Consider the following 18,583-nt stretch of genomic DNA (forward strand, 5'->3'; position numbering starts at 1 on the left):
CAAGTCAGGTTAATTTTATCGAGTGTACAACCATTCATGGGTAGGTCTATGTAACCAATATCAATTCCTCCCTCGTAAAGTGAGATATTGGTCCAATCCATTTTCTACAAGCCACGTGTGCACTATTCCATACAAAAATTTCAAAATAATTAAATTAAACATGAAAAAGACATCATAAAAACTACTATTTCAAAACACATAAATTGAAAGTCAGGTTTTTTAGCACTTTCTACTTTCTCCCTCTTTCGTAAACTAATCAACTTCCAATTTCTCTTACAAAATGAAATTTCTCAACAATCCAACAAAAACCCATTATTTATTCAACTAATTCCTTCCAAAATTCATCAAAAAATACAATTTATAATGAAAATTCCATTAATTTCAATCATTATACTCTGTTTTTCCTCTGTTTTTGTAACATCAATTGATACACTAACAAAATCTGATTTTTTAACAATTAATCAAACATTAATTTCAGCTGGTGGCAAATTTGAACTGGGTTTTTTTCATAGAGGAAATCCCAAAAATTATTATATTGGAATTTGGTATAAAGATATACCTTCAGAAAATGTAATTGTTTGGGTTGCAAACAGAGATTCTCCATGTTTAAGTGAAATGAGCTTTTTAAAACTCGGAAATCAATCAAATATTGAGTTGTACGATGGTGAGTCTTTTATAAGATGGCAAACTCATGTATCGGAAGCCGTAAACCCGGTTATTCAGCTGTTGGATTCGGGTAATTTGGTCGTTAGGGAGGAGGAGGATTCGAACCTGGATAATGTTATTTGGCAAAGTTTTGATAATCCAACGGATACTCTAATTCCGGGTCAAAAACTCGGGTGGAATCTCAAAACGGGTTTGGACCTGCTTTTGTCGTCGTGGCAAGGGCCAGATAATCCTGGTGTAGGGAATTTTACTTTTGATCTGGATTATCATGGTGACCCGGAGATTTATATGAAAAATGGTGATAAGATTATTTATCGGAGTGGGCCCTGGGTCGGGCAACGGTTTAGTGGTGTACCCGAAATGAAATCGGGTGACCAGGGTTTTAATTTTACTTTTTATATTGGTCCAGATGAGGTTTATTATACATTTGAGTTACCACCTGATGATAGGGTAAAATCACGGTTAGTGGTAACTTTTGACGGGTATTTACAAAGGTGGACGTGGGTCCCGGATATGAACCAATGGAGCAATTTTTGGTATGCTAGGAAAGATCAATGTGATTATTATAGGGTTTGTGGACCTTATAGTGTGTGCAATGTTAGTGCATTGTTTGTTTGTGAATGTCCACAAGGGTTCAAGCCTAAGAACTCTAATGCTTGGAAATTGAGAGACGGGTCGAGTGGGTGCATTAGGGAGACGGAATTGGATTGCCAGAGTGACGGGTTTTTACCATTGTATAATATGAAATTGCCTGAAACTTCTACGGCTTTTGTTGATGCATCCTTGAGTCTTAAACAATGTGGGAATTTATGCAAGAGGAATTGTAGTTGTACGGCGTATGCAAATTTCGAATTTGTTAGAGGTGTCGGGTCTGGTTGTGTTATTTGGACCGATAATTTGACTGATATGCGGGATTATGTCGATGGTGGACAAACACTTTACATGAGGTTATCTGCAGCCGATTTAGGTATGTGCACTTTTAGCCAGTTTTTAGTTATATTTTCGAACTTTTTTCAGTTTAATTTATAACATTACTTGTTCGTCCTCTGAAATTTTTTGACACTATCTATAAATCTTGGCTCTGCCACTAAATATGAAACTAGGATGTGTTTGAACACGATGAATAACAAACTAGATATGAAGTTGGTAAGTTGTAACTATTATATGTTGGTATTTTATAGGCATAAGAAAAAAACATGCATGTTGTTTATTTAGAGAAGGAATTTTGTTATTTGTATGTTAGGTAGGTATTATCCGTTAGTTAGCATGCTTAAAAAGTCTTCTTATAATGTAGTTGTGGAACCCCACGTAGGAGGAGTATAACGTGTATTTTGATTGCAACCCTAGCCATCAACAATTATTTTGCGTAAATTCTTGTTTCAAACGGCTACTGTTCGTCTAAAGCTTCAAACGCGCATATATGATCATTTTATGGTTAAATGTAAACCACAATGGTACTATTAGTGTTACAATTTACAGTAACTTATTTGTCTATAGGGGTCACATTTTGATCTGAAGCAAGAGTAACTGATTGTTTTGTGTTGTTTTAAATTTCGCGTTTATAAAATACAGAAAAATAAACGTCGTAGTTCGTACAAATTCAACATCTGTTATGAGTAAAGTAGAGGTGGCCAACTGAATGGGTCGACCTAGCTCGCTTCTCGCCTTCTAGGGTCTGCTTATCAGCTACATGTCCGGCTAGACCTGTGCACTTGATCGGGTCGGGTCAGGGTCCTTAATCCCAAGTCTAAGCAACCTACAAATCCGCTCAAAGACTAAAAAAAATAAAAAAATTGGACCAGACCATTGGCCCGCCTAAGGGCCGATTCAGTGTCTGTCTACCCTAGGAATGGCCCGCCCATGACCCGCCTAAGGGCCGGTTCAGGGTCTGTCTACCCTGGGACCGGCTCGGCTCGGCTCGGCCAACGCACCCTACCTCCAAAGGTCGGTTCAAGATAGACCGCGTTCAGCCCAGCCCTGCCCGTCCCAGGGTCTCCCCGATCCGTCTAGTTGTTTCTCTAAAACAAGCAAAAGATTTGAACTAGATTGTGATTTGTGATCCAATTAAGACATTATTATTTCTAGAATATTGATGGGGACCTTACATGAAAATAAAGACCCTAGAAAAAACAAGAAGTATTTACTATTTAGAGCTACTTTTGTTGGACTAACTTGTTTTAATTGAGGGCTTTACACATAACTTGGTCACCAAATGTCCAAATGTATGTTCAAATAAAGAATATATGCTCTTAAGAACACCAATTAGCCGACGATTATGACCACGGTTAGGTGTGGGTTCGGCCAACGATCTATTTTATACAATATGCATGCCCTTTTATGCCTTTCTTAATCTCATTTTCAGGAGATTTAATCATTTGCATTATGGACTTTATTTGGTCATTAGTGATTAAATTTTAATTTGACAATGACATGTAAACTATTGGTAAAGTCATGTTTATATAAATATAAGCTCATATAATGTGACCATGTTTACTACGAAGTTATATACGGTGTACTGGATATATGGATATTCACATAGTTCATAGACTATACATTTGAGGTAGTACCTCTTATTGTTTATTTTTTGAGTTTTATTTTAAGGTTTTTGAGTTCTGCTTTAGTAAAAGTTTTTGAGCACATTTACTAAAATATTACACTAAAAAAATATAATATTGCTCAAAAACTATATTTATAAATGGTAATATGCTCAGAAAAAATGTGTATATGCTCGAAAACTACAAGGTCTGAGGTACTACCTCAGATGCGTAATCCTTTTTCTCATATTCACACCTTCGCAAATACAAATTTCAATTAACTTAGTCGTCACTAGAAAGTAGAACTTCTATTTTCTGATCGATTTTTGTCAACTAACTTGGTATAATATTAATTTTTAAGCTAGAAATGAAAATGTTCAAAAATTTCTCAATTCATTTATTGCTCTTGTGCCACACTTTAAATAAAATTTGCTTTTGCTACTATGATTGTGCGTCGCAATTTAATTTTAGCAACCTTTATTTACAATTTTAGTTTTTTTTTAATAAAACTAAATTGAGGCAAAAAAAAATTACTGCTGATAATACTCCTTACAATTAACTATTAGTTTTTATATGAAACCACATCATAATTATATTATCATTATTTCTTTAGTTATTATTATTATTATAGTTATGAGACACATTCTTATGAGATTTACTCCTTAGCATGTCAAATCTAGAATCTCAAGTACTTAACTAACAACATGGATGTTTATTATACAATTATTTATTTACATTAAAAATACTATTCCCTCCTGTTCTATATTTTTTTTCCCTATTTTCTTATTCAGTTATTCGGATTTTGTTCCTTATTTCCTTTTTTTGGAATGATACCTGTGGCCCAAATTCAATGGTATGTAAGGTAGTATGTTTTGTGTGGTCCAAATTCACTTACTTATTTCTTGTGCAAAAAGAAAAGGGGAAGAAAATATAGAATAAGAGGGAGTATTCACAAAGAGTATAAAAGCTAAATAAATGATTAAGATGTAGGATGTGACATGTTTACGGGGAACTCGAGACCTCACCAGTGCTTTTACTTTTTACTAAGGTGACATAGGACTAGTCAACAATGGGGTGGGCTCGGGCTGGCGGGTCAAGAGTCAGGCCGAGCCAAGCTTAGCTGAGGTGGTCCCGGAACAGGAGTAGGGTCGATCAAGGGTGGGTGGGGGCGGACCTAGTGTGGGTCAGGGATGGGGCAGGCTGAGGGCGGGCCGGGTAGTTTATGTTGGACCCGGGCACGTCTCGGGTAAGGTGACGGGTCGGGCCGGTCCTTATCTTCGACCATCCCTAAGGTGACCTATAATTTCATGGAGCAAGGCTCCTCTCATTACTTGTCCAGTTGTCCATTACCTCTAAAAGGTTTATTATGGAATATATTTTTTCTCTTTCACATCACCATCCATTACTTTTACTGGTAACCGGTTAGATCGTTCTAAGAAATAATCTAAGTCGTTTAAAAGAAATGGACAGAATCCAAATTATATTTTACATACACTTAACGTTAACATGTTTTTTTTTCCAAACAATTAAAAAGTACTATTCTAGTACGTGTCACAGACCTCACAGTACAAATCGGACAAAAAAAAGAAATAGTACAATGAAATTGATGTAAATTGGATTATATTCTTTATCTAACTAATTGATTGTTCATTAGTTCTATTGATTGAATCATATGGTGTGAGTGGAGTTATTGTAGGAATATCACTATCTAGGTATTAGTTGCTCAAATATCACCATCCCTTTAATATCAATTAGTCTTGCTAAAGACGGATCGGAGTAAATGACGGATAATGTCACTCACAAAACGGATAGGAGGGACAAGGTGGGGACACCCCCATGTGCTTCCCTCTCTCCTCTATTTGGGTCATTTGTGAGGGAAAATGGTATTCGTCACTCCAAAGTGACGGATACGTGCCGTCACAAATGAGATTTTGTGCTTTAATATATCCGGGATTTACAGTAAGAGATAGTGGCGGATCTTACAATAATAACAACAACAATCTTATCTATATTAATACAAAAGGCAATACTCAATCCTCAGCGTGTCACGCCATTAATGCAATTTTTTTTTTTAGAAATTTATGTTATGGTGGGACCCATGAGTGTGGAATGTATTTATTTCTTCACATTTCCGTCTTTTCAAACATGCGATAAATTCCGTCTTCCAACAAATTCTATGAAATAATATTATGAAAAAATTCTATGAATTAATATTATGAAATAATTTTATACATTCCGTGTAATTAAAATTAATAACATATGCGCAGAATGAATTACAAATGCGTGCGAGTAAATGAAATTGAATTACATAATTTTGAAAACAAAATTAAATAATACGGAGTAATAAAATTAAATTACATAATTTCAAGAAGGAATAACATTTATATACGGGATCGAACATAAAACGCAAATGAATTACATACATATGTTAAAGTGTATTATATTAGATTATATTTCTTTTATCCAGATGTAAAGTTTTTTATGTATGCAATTTTTATTTACAAGAGTAGATTACGTTATTTCCTTATAAACCAGTGTATGTGAACACGTGTTTTTAACAAATTTAAACATAAATTATGTAGATCGTAGATTTAGATCGACCAACTAGATAAGTAAAATAGAAATGTAAAAACAAATATACATCTAAAAACATTAATACTAGCCCAAATACATACCCTTGCAATTTTGCACGGGTTTAAAACTAGTAAAGCCTTAATCCCAAAATAATTGAGGTTGGCTGACATGTAAAAAAAATGGAGAAAAATAGAGATTTTAGCATGTTGCATGATCAATCTTTAACTACTGTTATAAAAAAAAATTGAGAAAATTCACAAGTTACAATGTCTTGGCAGAATACATTGTGCATTGGCTATGTCATTAGAATAACTCGTACTCCGTATATTATTGCATTGACTATGTCATTAGAATAAAAAAAAAACGTTATTAAAACGGCTAATGTTACTTTTGAGAACGATCAAATAGCTTTTCATTTTTATAAAATTCAAGTTTGACAACTAATAGTTGACAATTCCATCATTTTACAGAAGGTTAAGAGTTAAAATTTATGGTTGACAATTGATAGTTGACTAATTTCATATTACTCCTTGAGATTGTAAAGTTTCATTGTTCATATGCTATATTACTCCGACTCCGCTAGAAGTATCTGATACGGGTATGTAATTGTGTGTCCAAGTATCAGTCTCGACTAATTTTATGAAAAATCAATATATCTTGACTTAAAATGAGGTGTCCAAGTATTATACTTATGCCCGAGTGTCAAGTGTTGGACGTCGTATGTCGGCATGTGAGGGATCATGTAACATAGAATCAAAGTTATGTATGTGTCATTTCATGCATGCGGGTAAGGGGAGGGATAGCAGGGGCGCTTGCACTCGTTGGACGATGAATTTTTTCAAATTCTTTTAGCTAAAATTTCCGCACTTTTTTTGAGTTCCCTTGTATCATTATCCCTTCATCCCGCTGAAATTTACCGCCCCAGTTAAGTTCAAATCCTGGCTCCCCATTGCATGCATACATCATTTTGTTTTGTGTTGAATCTTGCTCTTGTTTGGTAAATAACAGGATCTTCATCAACAAATGGTTTTAACCAGGCAAAGAAAATTGCTCTAGCTGTCGGAATATCAACAGCAACCGCAATACTCCTAGCCGGATTAACTACATTCATCGTTAGGAAGCGTAAAAATTACGGAAGAAATCCACTCCCTAGAGGTAATATAATTCAAGAACTTGATACTATTTTGTGAAAACTTATTTGTAGCGGTTTTGACATTATATGTTATGTGCTTCAGTTGGAAGGGATGGTGCAAGCGAAAGAAGTCAAGAACTTCCTTTTAGTGGCCACATGATCAATAACAATAATAGAAAGTATTCGAGTGAAGCAAATGATGTCGATGATCTTGAGTTGCCTATATATGATTTTCACTCCATGGTTATTGCCACTGACAACTTCTGTGAGGCAAACAAGCTCGGACAAGGTGGTTTTGGTCGCGTGTATAAGGTACATTTTGTGTTCTCGAAATTAAATTTAACGGAAATTTTCCATGGCACCCCTTAATTTTGTAGATTTCCCATGGTACCCCTGTTTTTAAGAAAAATCTGCCTATGATACCCTTGAGGTTCCATTTTGTGCCCATGGTACCCCTTAATGTAATGGCCGTTAAATTATTAAATATGAAATAAAAATGAAAAACAGGGGTACCATGAGAAATCTGACAAAATTAAGGAATACTAGGGGAAATTTCTATAATTTTTAATTACTAATTTATTGACACATCATTAAACTTAACTTCCATTTAACGACCGTTACATACTTACATTACATTAGGGGTATCATGGGCACAAAAATGGAACCTCGAGGATACCATAGGTAGATTCTTAAAAACAGAAGCACCATGGAAAATTTGACAAAATTAAGGTGTATCATGGAAAATTTCCGTAAATCTAAAAGTTTACACTCAAACCCGAGTCCTCACCTCGTCCTAGCATAAGATTGTCTTACGCGACTTTTTTGAATACATGTAGGGTGTGATGCTAGATGGACAAGAAGTTGCAGTCAAGAGGTTGTCAAAGGGATCAGGACAAGGGGCAGAGGAATTCAAGAACGAGCTGAGATTAATCGCGAAGCTTCAACACAGAAATCTTGTTCGATTACTTGGTTGTTGCGTTGAAATGGACGAGAAGATGCTCATTTACGAGTACCTTGAAAATAGAAGCCTAGATTCGATTCTATTTCGTGAGTCTTTCATTTTTAGCGATTACTGCACGATTTAAAACAGTCGCCAAATTGGCAACTGAAAACGGTCGCCAATATTGGTCAGGTGGAAAAGTGATATGGCGACCAATTGGCAAAAACAGTCGCCAAATTGGCGATAGAAGAGCCAATTTGGTGACCGTTTTCAGTCGTCCGCTTAAAAAATTAACATTCGCCATTTTTGGCGACTATGACCCGTCGCCAAATGCGACTAGAACTTGCTACCAAGTGCGGGCGACTGTTCTCAGTCGCTAAATTTAGAAGGGCGACTGAAATCAGTCGCTTTCTTTAGTCGCCCTTGTCGTGTTTTCTTGTAGTGACGTCTCATGCAAAATGTTAATGATTTTAATGTTCTCCGATGTAATTCTTTGCAGATAAAGAAAGAAACGCGTTGCTTAATTGGCAAACGAGATTCGACATCATTAGTGGTATTGCGAGAGGACTACTGTATCTTCACCAAGATTCACGATATAGAATCGTTCATAGAGATTTGAAAGCTAGCAACGTATTGCTTGATGCACATATGACTCCGAAGATATCAGATTTTGGTATGGCTAGGATTTTCGGAGGGGATGAAACCGAAGGCAACACAAGGATAGTAGTCGGAACATAGTAAGTTGCCTGATCTATTTATACCGTCAATTCTCATATGCTTATTGATAGGGGTGGGCATAATTCGGTCTGGACCGGAAAAATGGACCGGAACCGGTATTAAAAATTCCGGTCTCCGGTCCACCATATTCTAACATTCCGGTTTTCGGTTCTGTCCGGGACTGGTATTTTCCGGTTTGGACCGGAATGCTCGAAATTATTGTTATTTACATTTTTTCCCTTAAACTTATATTTTAAATCCGATCTGATCCGGTCCAATGGACCGGAATTGGAAAAAGTGGGCATGTAATGACAAATTCCGGTCTGGTCCGGTCTTGAACCGGAATTTTTCAGGTCCGGTCCCGAACCTAAATTTTTATAATCCGGTCCGATTCCGGTCAATGATTTTTGTCGATTCCGGTTCCGGTCCGGTTTTGGACCGGTGCCAGCCCTACTTACTGATCCGGTAAGGCATAACTTTTAACATTAATCTCTGAAATTTTGTAATAATTGCAGCGGGTACATGGCTCCTGAATATGCAATGGACGGAGTTTTCTCGATCAAATCAGACGTTTTTAGTTTCGGTGTACTAGTCTTAGAGATACTAACTGGAACCAAGAACAGAGGATTTTACAATTCGGATCATGAGCTAAACCTTCTTGGATTCGTAAGTCTACAAAATCACTCTCTCGTAATCACGTTACTAATTAGGATACAGATGTCAACTAAGTTGGTAAAGTCACTAGTTTTGACCCCGTGCACATGCACGATAAATAGAGTTTTCTATATTATAAAATATGTAGCTCATAATTGTTCACATTTTTCATGTTGAATTTTGTTTTGAGAAAAAAAAAAATGGAACTGAAAATTAATCAAGAGAATTGAGCAATAAGCCGAAATGTATTTTATTGAAAATATTTTTATACCACAAAGTTAATGATTTCAATTTATAAATTTTTCTCAAATTTTTTTTGTCATGAAACTAATAATAATCATTTACAGTTTTATTTTTATACGTGGTATTGGGTCAAGTCATTATCTAATAACACTATCAATAAAAGATTTACTAATTTATAGTTTTATATCAATTTTATTTTATTCTAATTAATTAAAATATTATAGTTTAGAATTTAGTGAAAATAATATAATTTGATAAAAGATTAATTTTAATGAAAAGATAATAATTAAATGAAATAAATTGTAATCATTAATTTCCCTATTTAGTAAATGTACTTAATTATCATTAGTTTCCTTATTTGAGAAATGTGCATTTTGGCGGGGAAAATTTTTGAGATCACCTATTCTTTTTAGTAGATAGGTGATGAGTTGTGGTACTCATAACCTGCGTTCAAATCCCGTCACGGGCATCAGCATAGCAAAAATCGCCCTTATGGGAAGTTTGCAAAATTTGTTGTGATTTAAAATGTCGCGATTCTAACAAGAATGAATAATGTTGGCAGTGTTGGAAGCAATGGAGAGAAGGAAATGGAACGGAAATGGTAGACAGGTCGATAGGAGAACAATACTCGATAGATGAAGTTTTACGATGCCTTCAAATCGGTCTCCTATGTGTGCAAGAAAGACCAGAAGATAGGCCGACAATGGCATCCGTGGTACTTATGTTAAGTAGTGAATCGATATCACTACCTCGACCTAAGGTACCGGGTTTTTGTATGGGATTGAACCCGAATGAAACAGATACTTCCTCTGATCGACAAGACCAAACAGTAAATCAAGTTACAGTTACCATGTTAAGTGCTAGATAGAAAAATTGCTCTAATTTTGTATATGATGAGCTCTAATTTATGTTCGATGTTGTTCTCCCTCCGTCCTGATCATTTGTTTACTTTTGATTAAAATACCGCTGACAGAGACTGTGACGGAAAAGAGGAATGGTATAGGAAGCAATTTTGTGTGAAAGCTACCAAGTGCCATCAATTGTATAATGTGTACATTTGATATTCTTATAGCAAAATTTAGGATTGTTACATTGGCTACTCAAAGATGAATGTGGATTGAATATAATTTTCGACGATTTCTCTAAAATTTGCGATCTTAATAGGCGTTATTCATACTCGGAGATTCAAAGTTACTCCATTCGTTCTATTAACAATTACGGTTTTAATAGACCGTATTCACACAAGGGGAATATAACGTCAATGTCAAAACTAAAAATGCTTTATCATCGTGATTCCCTAAAGAAATAAGAAGAAAAAGAGAAAAAAAGCCCCACAAAAGGGCATTTTGTTTGTCCAACTATGATCCAATTAATGATTTAAAGCAGGGTTACCTAATACGTAATACGACCGATTCGAATTCGTAATACCAATACGCAATTCGTTTAAAATTGAGAATAGTTCGATAAAATTATAACCAAACACCATAATTCGATGTAATTCGAATTCGTAATTCGCGCGAATTAGTTCGCAGCCTGGTTGACGGAATTAGGTAATCCTGGTTGAAAGCCTGGTTGGGTAAGAGACTAATACCAATACGTAATTCGCTTAAAATTGAGCATAATTCGATAAAATTATAACCAAACACCATAATTGGATGTAATTCGAATTTGTAATTCGCGCGAATTAATTCGCGCGAATTAATTCGCAGCCTGGTTGACCGAATTAGGTAATCCTGATTGAAAGCCCAACTTTTCTGTGATGTTGGGTAAGAGACTAAGCCCACCAAAAAAATTTGCCTTTTTCTCAGCTCAATATTGCCCCCAAGACCCCAAGGTTTTTGTCTTTATGACAAGGGAACCTACAGTCGGTATCTTTTTAGTTTTTCCTAGGTATGTACTGCCGTACTGGGTAAGCCCCAAACATACATGATAGCCTGCAAGTTATGTATAACAGGTCAACCACCTTTTTACGAGGATGACAGCATTTCTGACTTCAAATCTTCTGTTCCTCAATCCTCATTGAGGAAGGAGAAATCAGTGATGCAAGTAAAAATGGATTTGTATAGACCTGTGTTTCGACACTTCACTTTGGTTACGTGTCCCGACAAAACACTAGATTATGAATACTAATCTAGGAATTCATGCCAAATAAAAGTTTGGATGCATTCATTTTCAGTAACTCTGATTTTGGCAAATAAAATGATTAGATGCTTCATTTTCCGTTACTCGAGTTTTAGTTAATAATCTTGCACAAAACAATTTTCAGTAAATGTTACATAAGGTAAAGAAAATCATTCAGAGAATGTTATGTTTTTTCATCAAGATTCGCGGTTGAGAACCGTTTATAGAAATTTTAATGCCAATAAATTTCTTATTAGAAAACACAACAATGCTCCCTAAATTTCAGTTTTTGGCACGGGTGGTCGAAACTCGTAACTTGGTAAATTTTACATTGTTCTACATTATTTGAAGTTTTGAAAATATTAGCTTCAGGTTTTTAAACGAGTCTGAGTAACATAGCGTGCAAGTGTCATAGAAACTACTACGAAATATCCTAGGAATTCTCGTCCCCCCACCTACTCCCAGACAATGGATAGGATAGGGAGATTCGGAACACGTCGATTGCTAGTCAGGCTTTGTGATCAATGTGATGTATTTTGTAACTCAAAAATGGTAATGATTCTATTATGCTAATCTACCTTTTATTGCAGACCAGAATTGGTATAGCATTCTGAAATATATTTTATAAATGTATTTTTCTTTCAGCCTGAACACGATCACAAATTCTTGTTTAAGACAGGTCAAATAGTATGAATAAGACAAAAACAGAATGCATAAGAAAAAAGGCAAAAAATAAATAAAAATTGTCCTATATGCCCAAGTATAATGATATTTGACCAGTTTTAATGTTAAGACGGATACCTCTGTCTTATAGGAGATTGACTGGAGATCGGAACGAGATTATCATAGTAAGAAAGAAATCGGGAGGATTCTGATCTGCCAAATTGTACTGCACATCACACGCGTTTTCGCTGTGTATTTATACTGGTGCATCACTGGGGGTAACCATACAAAAAACATCAAAACACAAAAAAAAAAACAAAAAAAAAAAAAAAACTTTTGCAGACGATATGGCTGCAAAAGGCGGTAAGAGGAGAGGAAATACTGATTACATTGTTGATGATGCGGCTAGGAAGGCGACCTTCAAGAAGCGAAAGAAGGGTCTCCTTAAGAAACTGGCAGAAATCACAACCCTTTGTGATGTTAGGGCTTGTGCTGTCATCTATAACCCTGCTACTGAAGGAGTACCGGACATCTTCCCTGCTAATGAACCTTCAGTGGTCGCTAATATGATCACTGAGTTCAACAATTTGCCTGAGGAAGAGCAAACCAGAAAGATGTTCAACCAAGAGGATTTTCTTGCTGAAAGAATCAGTAAGGCGAAAGAGCAATTGCAGAGGTTAAAGGCTGACAACCAGGAAATGCGATTTTCCAATACCTTGGATGAGTATTCGGCTGACAGTACCAAGAGTTTTGCCGATTTACCCATTTGGGATCTTCAGGATCTCGCTAGATTGAACGAAACTAATTACAGGCAGCTTAATCATCAGATCAACAATATCCTTATGATGACGAATTCTGCTTCTCCTGTCATGCCCGAGGTGCCTGAGGGCATGAATAATATCAATCCAATGCCTTTTCCGTTATTCCACCAGAACATGGTTGGAGGCGGAGAAGGTATGGTTAACCCGGGTTTTATGCACCAGGGGAACGGTTTGGTCCCCATGAATACTAATGAGACTGGATTCCCGGCCTGGTTTTCTGAAATGATGCGCAACTCGCAGAATGGTGTGGCTGGTACTAGTAACTCGCTTAATAATATTGGGAGCTCTTCTGACTCTCCTCCATCTATGTGATTCAGTATTCGGATGTTCACCATGGAAAGCGGTTGATATGTGTGTCAGTGTGTAACATTGAAGTTTCGGAAACTATGTCTCCTTAGCTTACTGATGTTTGCATGTTATGTATTGTTGTGTTTCTTTCTGTTGTTTTACTGTGATGTGGTACTTGTACTCTCGGCAATGCGGCCTAAATAAATTACTTATTAAAAAAAAAAAAAAACATTCCATAGATAGCCTTGTTTACATTTTCAAGTTATTATTGTAACATTTTTGTTTGTCGAGAATTACAACAACATCAGAGCCTTAATCCCAAAATGATTTGGGGTCGGTTGACATGAATCATCCGTTAGAACCGTCCATGGTGAACGCACACCTTAAAAATAAGAAAAAAAAAAAAAGTGAAAAACAAAAGGGAGGTGAAACATAATACGAAAGCTAAGTAAACTTATATGTTTTAAAATCGAAGTCCGGATTTCCTTTATAAAAACTTAGAATTTAAATCGAGAATATTACTTATGCCATTTTTACTTGGTCTCCCAATAAATTTAATGCGAAACGGTCTCTTAGGAGACCTATTCATGTCCGTCTAGTACTATGAAGACCGGAAACAATTTATCAGCACAGTACTTTTCTTCCATGGCTTTCTTCATACTGGCTTGAGGTGCTTTTTTTTCTGCTGTTCCTTTTCAAACTCCTCCCAAGACCATCCCTTACGAAACCTTCTATGAAGATCCGGAAGTAAATTATCAGCACGGCGCTCTTATTCCATGGCTTTCTTCATACTGGCAGAAAAAATGGTCATGGTGTTGTCAGGGAAACCTCGAAACTCAACAGTCAAACAAGAGAATAATTGTGAAACATAGAGAGAATAAGACCGGAGGAAATAGAGAGGCGCTTACTAACAACAGGAAGCCGAGTTTCCTCTTCCACTTTTCTTATAAACTCAAAATTCGACATATCTGGCAAATTGAGGTCCCGTCAGGAGTCAGGACTAAGTTAAAGCTATTTTGTGTCGCCTGTAGAATGCGCTGTGCTACTTCTCCAGTGTCAGCACTCAGCAGCTACAACTAGTAATACAACAGGATCAGATAGTCAGAGGATGGCGACAATGAGGGAGTAATCATAAAGGGGCACAGCCTCGACTATTTTTATACTTCATAGATAAATAAGTCACAAAGGGAGCCAAAGAGGAGGAAAAGTCAGTTCGCAGATACATGGCCAAGTCGGAAGAAAATAACTGTTAGTATATAAGCTATCACACCTACTGTGAAAAACCGAAAAAACATCAAAAATTAAAATAACAATTGTTGGAAATTTTGGGGTTCCATATAATTTTTTTCACCTTTTAAAAAGATTTACACATTGGAGAAAAACAACACAAAGACACCCGGAAAAAATAAAGTCTTGATCAGAGGAGGCAAAAATCAGTGAGTAACAAAACCAAAGGATGGCTCAATTTAAAGAGGAGGAATCCGTGTTCAAATCACCAACCTACGCCATCATAAATGGAAAGATAGATTACTTTACAATTGGGTAACGATCTATTTTCAATTTTTGTCGTCAGATACTCTGTCTATCAACCAAGTATGGAAAGGTAGATTTTCTTTGTTGAGCTTATCTGATGCTAAGATTGTTATTAGTATGTCGTTTTATGTCGTAATACCGTTTCATATCGTTAATACCGTTAAATTTACTATGTCACTCTACCCAAGTACGGAAAGCTACATTTTGATTTTATTTGGAGTTACGATTGGACAGTAAGATATTTATTAGTGTCCGATAAAATCGTAACACTAAATAAAATGTGGCTTTCCGTACTTGGGTTGAGAAACATAATAAATTTAACGGTATTACGATATGAAACGGTATTACGACATAGAACGACATACTAATAAGTAATAACAATATTGGCACAGATAAGATCGCCAGAGAAAATCTACCTTCCATACTAGATTGATACCTTTCTATACTTGGTTGATAGACAGAGTATTGATGACTAAAATGGGAAATAGATCATATGAACATCTAGGGAAATCTTGACCTACACGGTAAAATTTTCGACCACAATTGAGATATTCATTCCATATGAAGACCCAACCTAGAAGGTAACTACACTACACAAACTTCAGAGTTCTGACTACAGGTCCAATAATTGAGAGGGCTAAATACAGCGTAACACTAACCTAATGAATCGATGATACTCACAACTCTCGAGTATGATGTCTGGCATGACGTAAATCTATTGGAAACTTATGAAAGAGTATCAATCTAGTTCATCACTAACAATACAAAGATTTCTCATCTCATTGAACAACAGCAAAAGTCGAATCACATTAGTCACGATCACACCTGTAAAGGCTAACAACATAGCATGACACAATGAAGTATGAACAGCTGATTTTCATTCTCTCTATCTAGCTTAAAGTTATGGAGAACCCATAGGACTAAAAACAACCGCTAAAGAGACGCAAGGTAACCACACCACGGCCTCAAATTGTCTGTACTTCTTACGCACATGCCTCCTAGATAATGAAATGATACTCGCTTTTTCATAAGACACATGATAATGATAATCATCATCTAGATTGCATTAGTAAGATCTTTAACTGTAGTTAACGCACTTAACGGTTAACCCCTCACTGCAAAGCATGTTCAGTAGCCGTCATGTGTCCATCTGCAATAACCTAGATTATTTCATACTTGTACCATTAAAAGAAACCCTAAACTAAGCAGACGCTTACAGTAGACAATATCGCTCAGTTTTCCCTCGTCTCATCAAACCCTAACAGTGGACATTGAATTACCTGAGTGCATAATTTTGTTAACCCCATATTCCCAACGTCATGACCCTTAACACACTGAAGAAAAAAATGAAAAAAATTACCAAGCTAGAATCATTCATTGGGGCGATCAAAAAGAGTGTAACCTTTTTCCTGTTCCTCCCCATTTGATTAAGGCATATGCAAAGTAACCGCAGCCGACCCCAAATCATTTTGGGATTAAGGCTCTGATGTTGTTGTATATGCAAAGTAACCTAAACTATAAGCATAATCCCTTTTCCCTTTCAGTGAGACGAAAAAAGAAAAGAGACAATACTTACCTGATGAAGAGATCAGCGTACTTATTACAAAATAGCTTAAGTTGTCAAAAGCCACTCACATTGTAGCACGGCCACCAAGTTTATCGCAATTAAGTTTCCAATCCAACATCTACAGAAGTCAAAGGAGCCAATTCAGAAGTTTCTTGTCGACAATAAAGCACGAGCTAAGTAAGGGTAATCATCCCTTAAGCATACTCAGTGTCACCATCTCTATGACAATAACAGTATAAAACTACAAATGAGCCAAAAGTAAAAAACCCAAAGTCCGACTTTATACAGGTGGTAGAACAAAAGAGCCGAAAGTAGAATTTTATCCTACACCAGACTACCAGAGTCATCAAATATGACAGCAAAAAACTACAAATGTTCACTCATATATTGATGGACTCAAGTCTCCTGCAATCAAGTATACGTAGATAACTTATCAGAATTCACATAAAACAACTGACAACTGAAATATAGAGTAAACAATATCAATAATATCGACAAAAATCAAGAGCATTAATATATACTGAAAGTAGGATTGCGTAAGAATGTTACCAAGGGAACTTTATGGTAATTCTCTGATTTGATGTATAGCAGTATAGGAACCATTCTCCTGGGAAATTTTTTTTCTTCTTCTTCATGATCATGCTTGGTACTACAGCCATGATCACAAGACGCAAAAAGCAGTGAGTAACATGACTAAAGGCTGGCTCTATTTAAAGATGAGGAATACATTTTCAAATCACCAACCTACGCCATCACAAATGGAAAGATATATTACTTTACAATTGGGTCATCCGATACTCTGTCTATCAACCAAGTATGGAAAGGTATCAACCAAGTATGGAAAGGTAGATTTCCTCTGGCGATCTTATCTGATGCCAATGTTGTGATTACCACATTTTATTACTCAATAGACAAGTCATAGTGGATCGGAGTAGTAACACGAAATAATCGGAAAAAAGAGCATCATCTCTCAATTTTTATGGACTAGTCAGCTTTTTCAGAAGCAGTCAAACACGGTAAGACCTAAATAACTGTAAGTCCTAAATATTTTAAAGACACTGTAAGACCTAAATTACTGTAAGTCCTAAATATTTTAAGGACACTGTAAGACCTAAATTACTGTAAGTCCAAAATATTTCAAAGACGCGTTTTTCCACAAGCTAATCACTGATATTAATTATAATATAAAACTAAACAAGATGGTTACGATGTGCGGCATTAATCTCCTTTAAATGAAGTTCCAACATTCTTAAAGTTACAACCTAATTTATGACACTTTAACTGAACTGTATAATCAAGTCTATCATCATCAATCAGCAAACTTCAACTATGAAGAATGTATGATTTTGTCATAAAGGAACTGCACTGATATGGTCACAGAAGAGGGGGACTAGGATATGTGGAATATCTTGAAAATTACACGGTAAAGTTTTCGACCAAAAATGAGATACTCATTCCATATGAAGACCCAACCTAGAGCTAGAAGGTAACCAAAAATCTGCTGTTTCCTCTCAGTTAGATGTCATTATGCCAAGAAATGTGCATAACACTGCAAATCCGTTTTAGTGAGAAGTAATATTAAGGTAACACTGCAACATAAGAAAAAGGGCGTAATGCTACCTGATAAAGAGATCAGGGGCACCTATTAAGCAATGGGATAAGTTGTCAAGAGCCACCCACATTGTGGCTACGCCACCATGCTTACCGCACTCAAGTTCCCAATCCAAAATCTACAAACTAAAAATTATTCGTCAGTTATCCACCACGTATTGTCTCAAATGTGTTGAAAAAAACATAGGAGCCAGTTCAGATGTTACTTGTCGACAATAAAGCAGAAGCTACGTAAAGGGTAATCATTCCTTAAGCAGACTCACTTTCACAGGACTTGACATTTTTGTGAACATTCCAAAACAGTCTATTAACTGAGAAACCCACCGAGTTTGGAAGGTAAAAAGGCAATGACTACCGAGAGTATCGATATCAGCATTCAGCACTGATATTGGAGTGAAAAAGGAAAGAAATAACGCCGAAAAAGAGAGTTAAACACTTGAATCCGAATGCAACTGCAGAAAGAAAAGGATGGTCAGGATATACAATGCTTACTATTTCATATTAGCTCATTCCCTAACT

At 36.1% G+C, this 18,583-nt stretch overlaps 1 protein-coding gene across 1 annotated transcript; it reads left to right on the top strand.

Annotated features, from left to right (window-relative positions):
- Positions 1–211: 211 nt before the first annotated feature.
- Positions 212–10,565, top strand: LOC141591363 (receptor-like serine/threonine-protein kinase SD1-8). Its single transcript, XM_074411678.1, has 7 exons — positions 212–1,633; positions 6,783–6,929; positions 7,010–7,218; positions 7,743–7,953; positions 8,346–8,583; positions 9,079–9,229; positions 10,023–10,565. Exons 1-7 carry the CDS (start codon positions 364–366, stop codon positions 10,326–10,328), a joined length of 2,532 nt encoding a protein of 843 aa, XP_074267779.1. The 5' UTR covers positions 212–363; the 3' UTR covers positions 10,329–10,565.
- The last annotated feature ends 8,018 nt before the right edge of the window (positions 10,566–18,583 follow it).

This window comes from Silene latifolia, chromosome 7, assembly GCF_048544455.1.
Source record: "Silene latifolia isolate original U9 population chromosome 7, ASM4854445v1, whole genome shotgun sequence".
NCBI lineage: Eukaryota > Viridiplantae > Streptophyta > Magnoliopsida > Caryophyllales > Caryophyllaceae > Silene > Silene latifolia.

Coding starts and splice junctions, on each gene's coding strand:
- LOC141591363 (XM_074411678.1), top strand. CDS start 364: ATGAAAATTCCATTAATTTCAATCATTATACTCTGTTTTTCCTCTGTT. Junction 1,634..6,782: donor GTTATCTGCAGCCGATTTAG/GTATGTGCACTT, acceptor GGTAAATAACAG/GATCTTCATCAACAAATGGT. Junction 9,230..10,022: donor AGCTAAACCTTCTTGGATTC/GTAAGTCTACAA, acceptor TAATGTTGGCAG/TGTTGGAAGCAATGGAGAGA.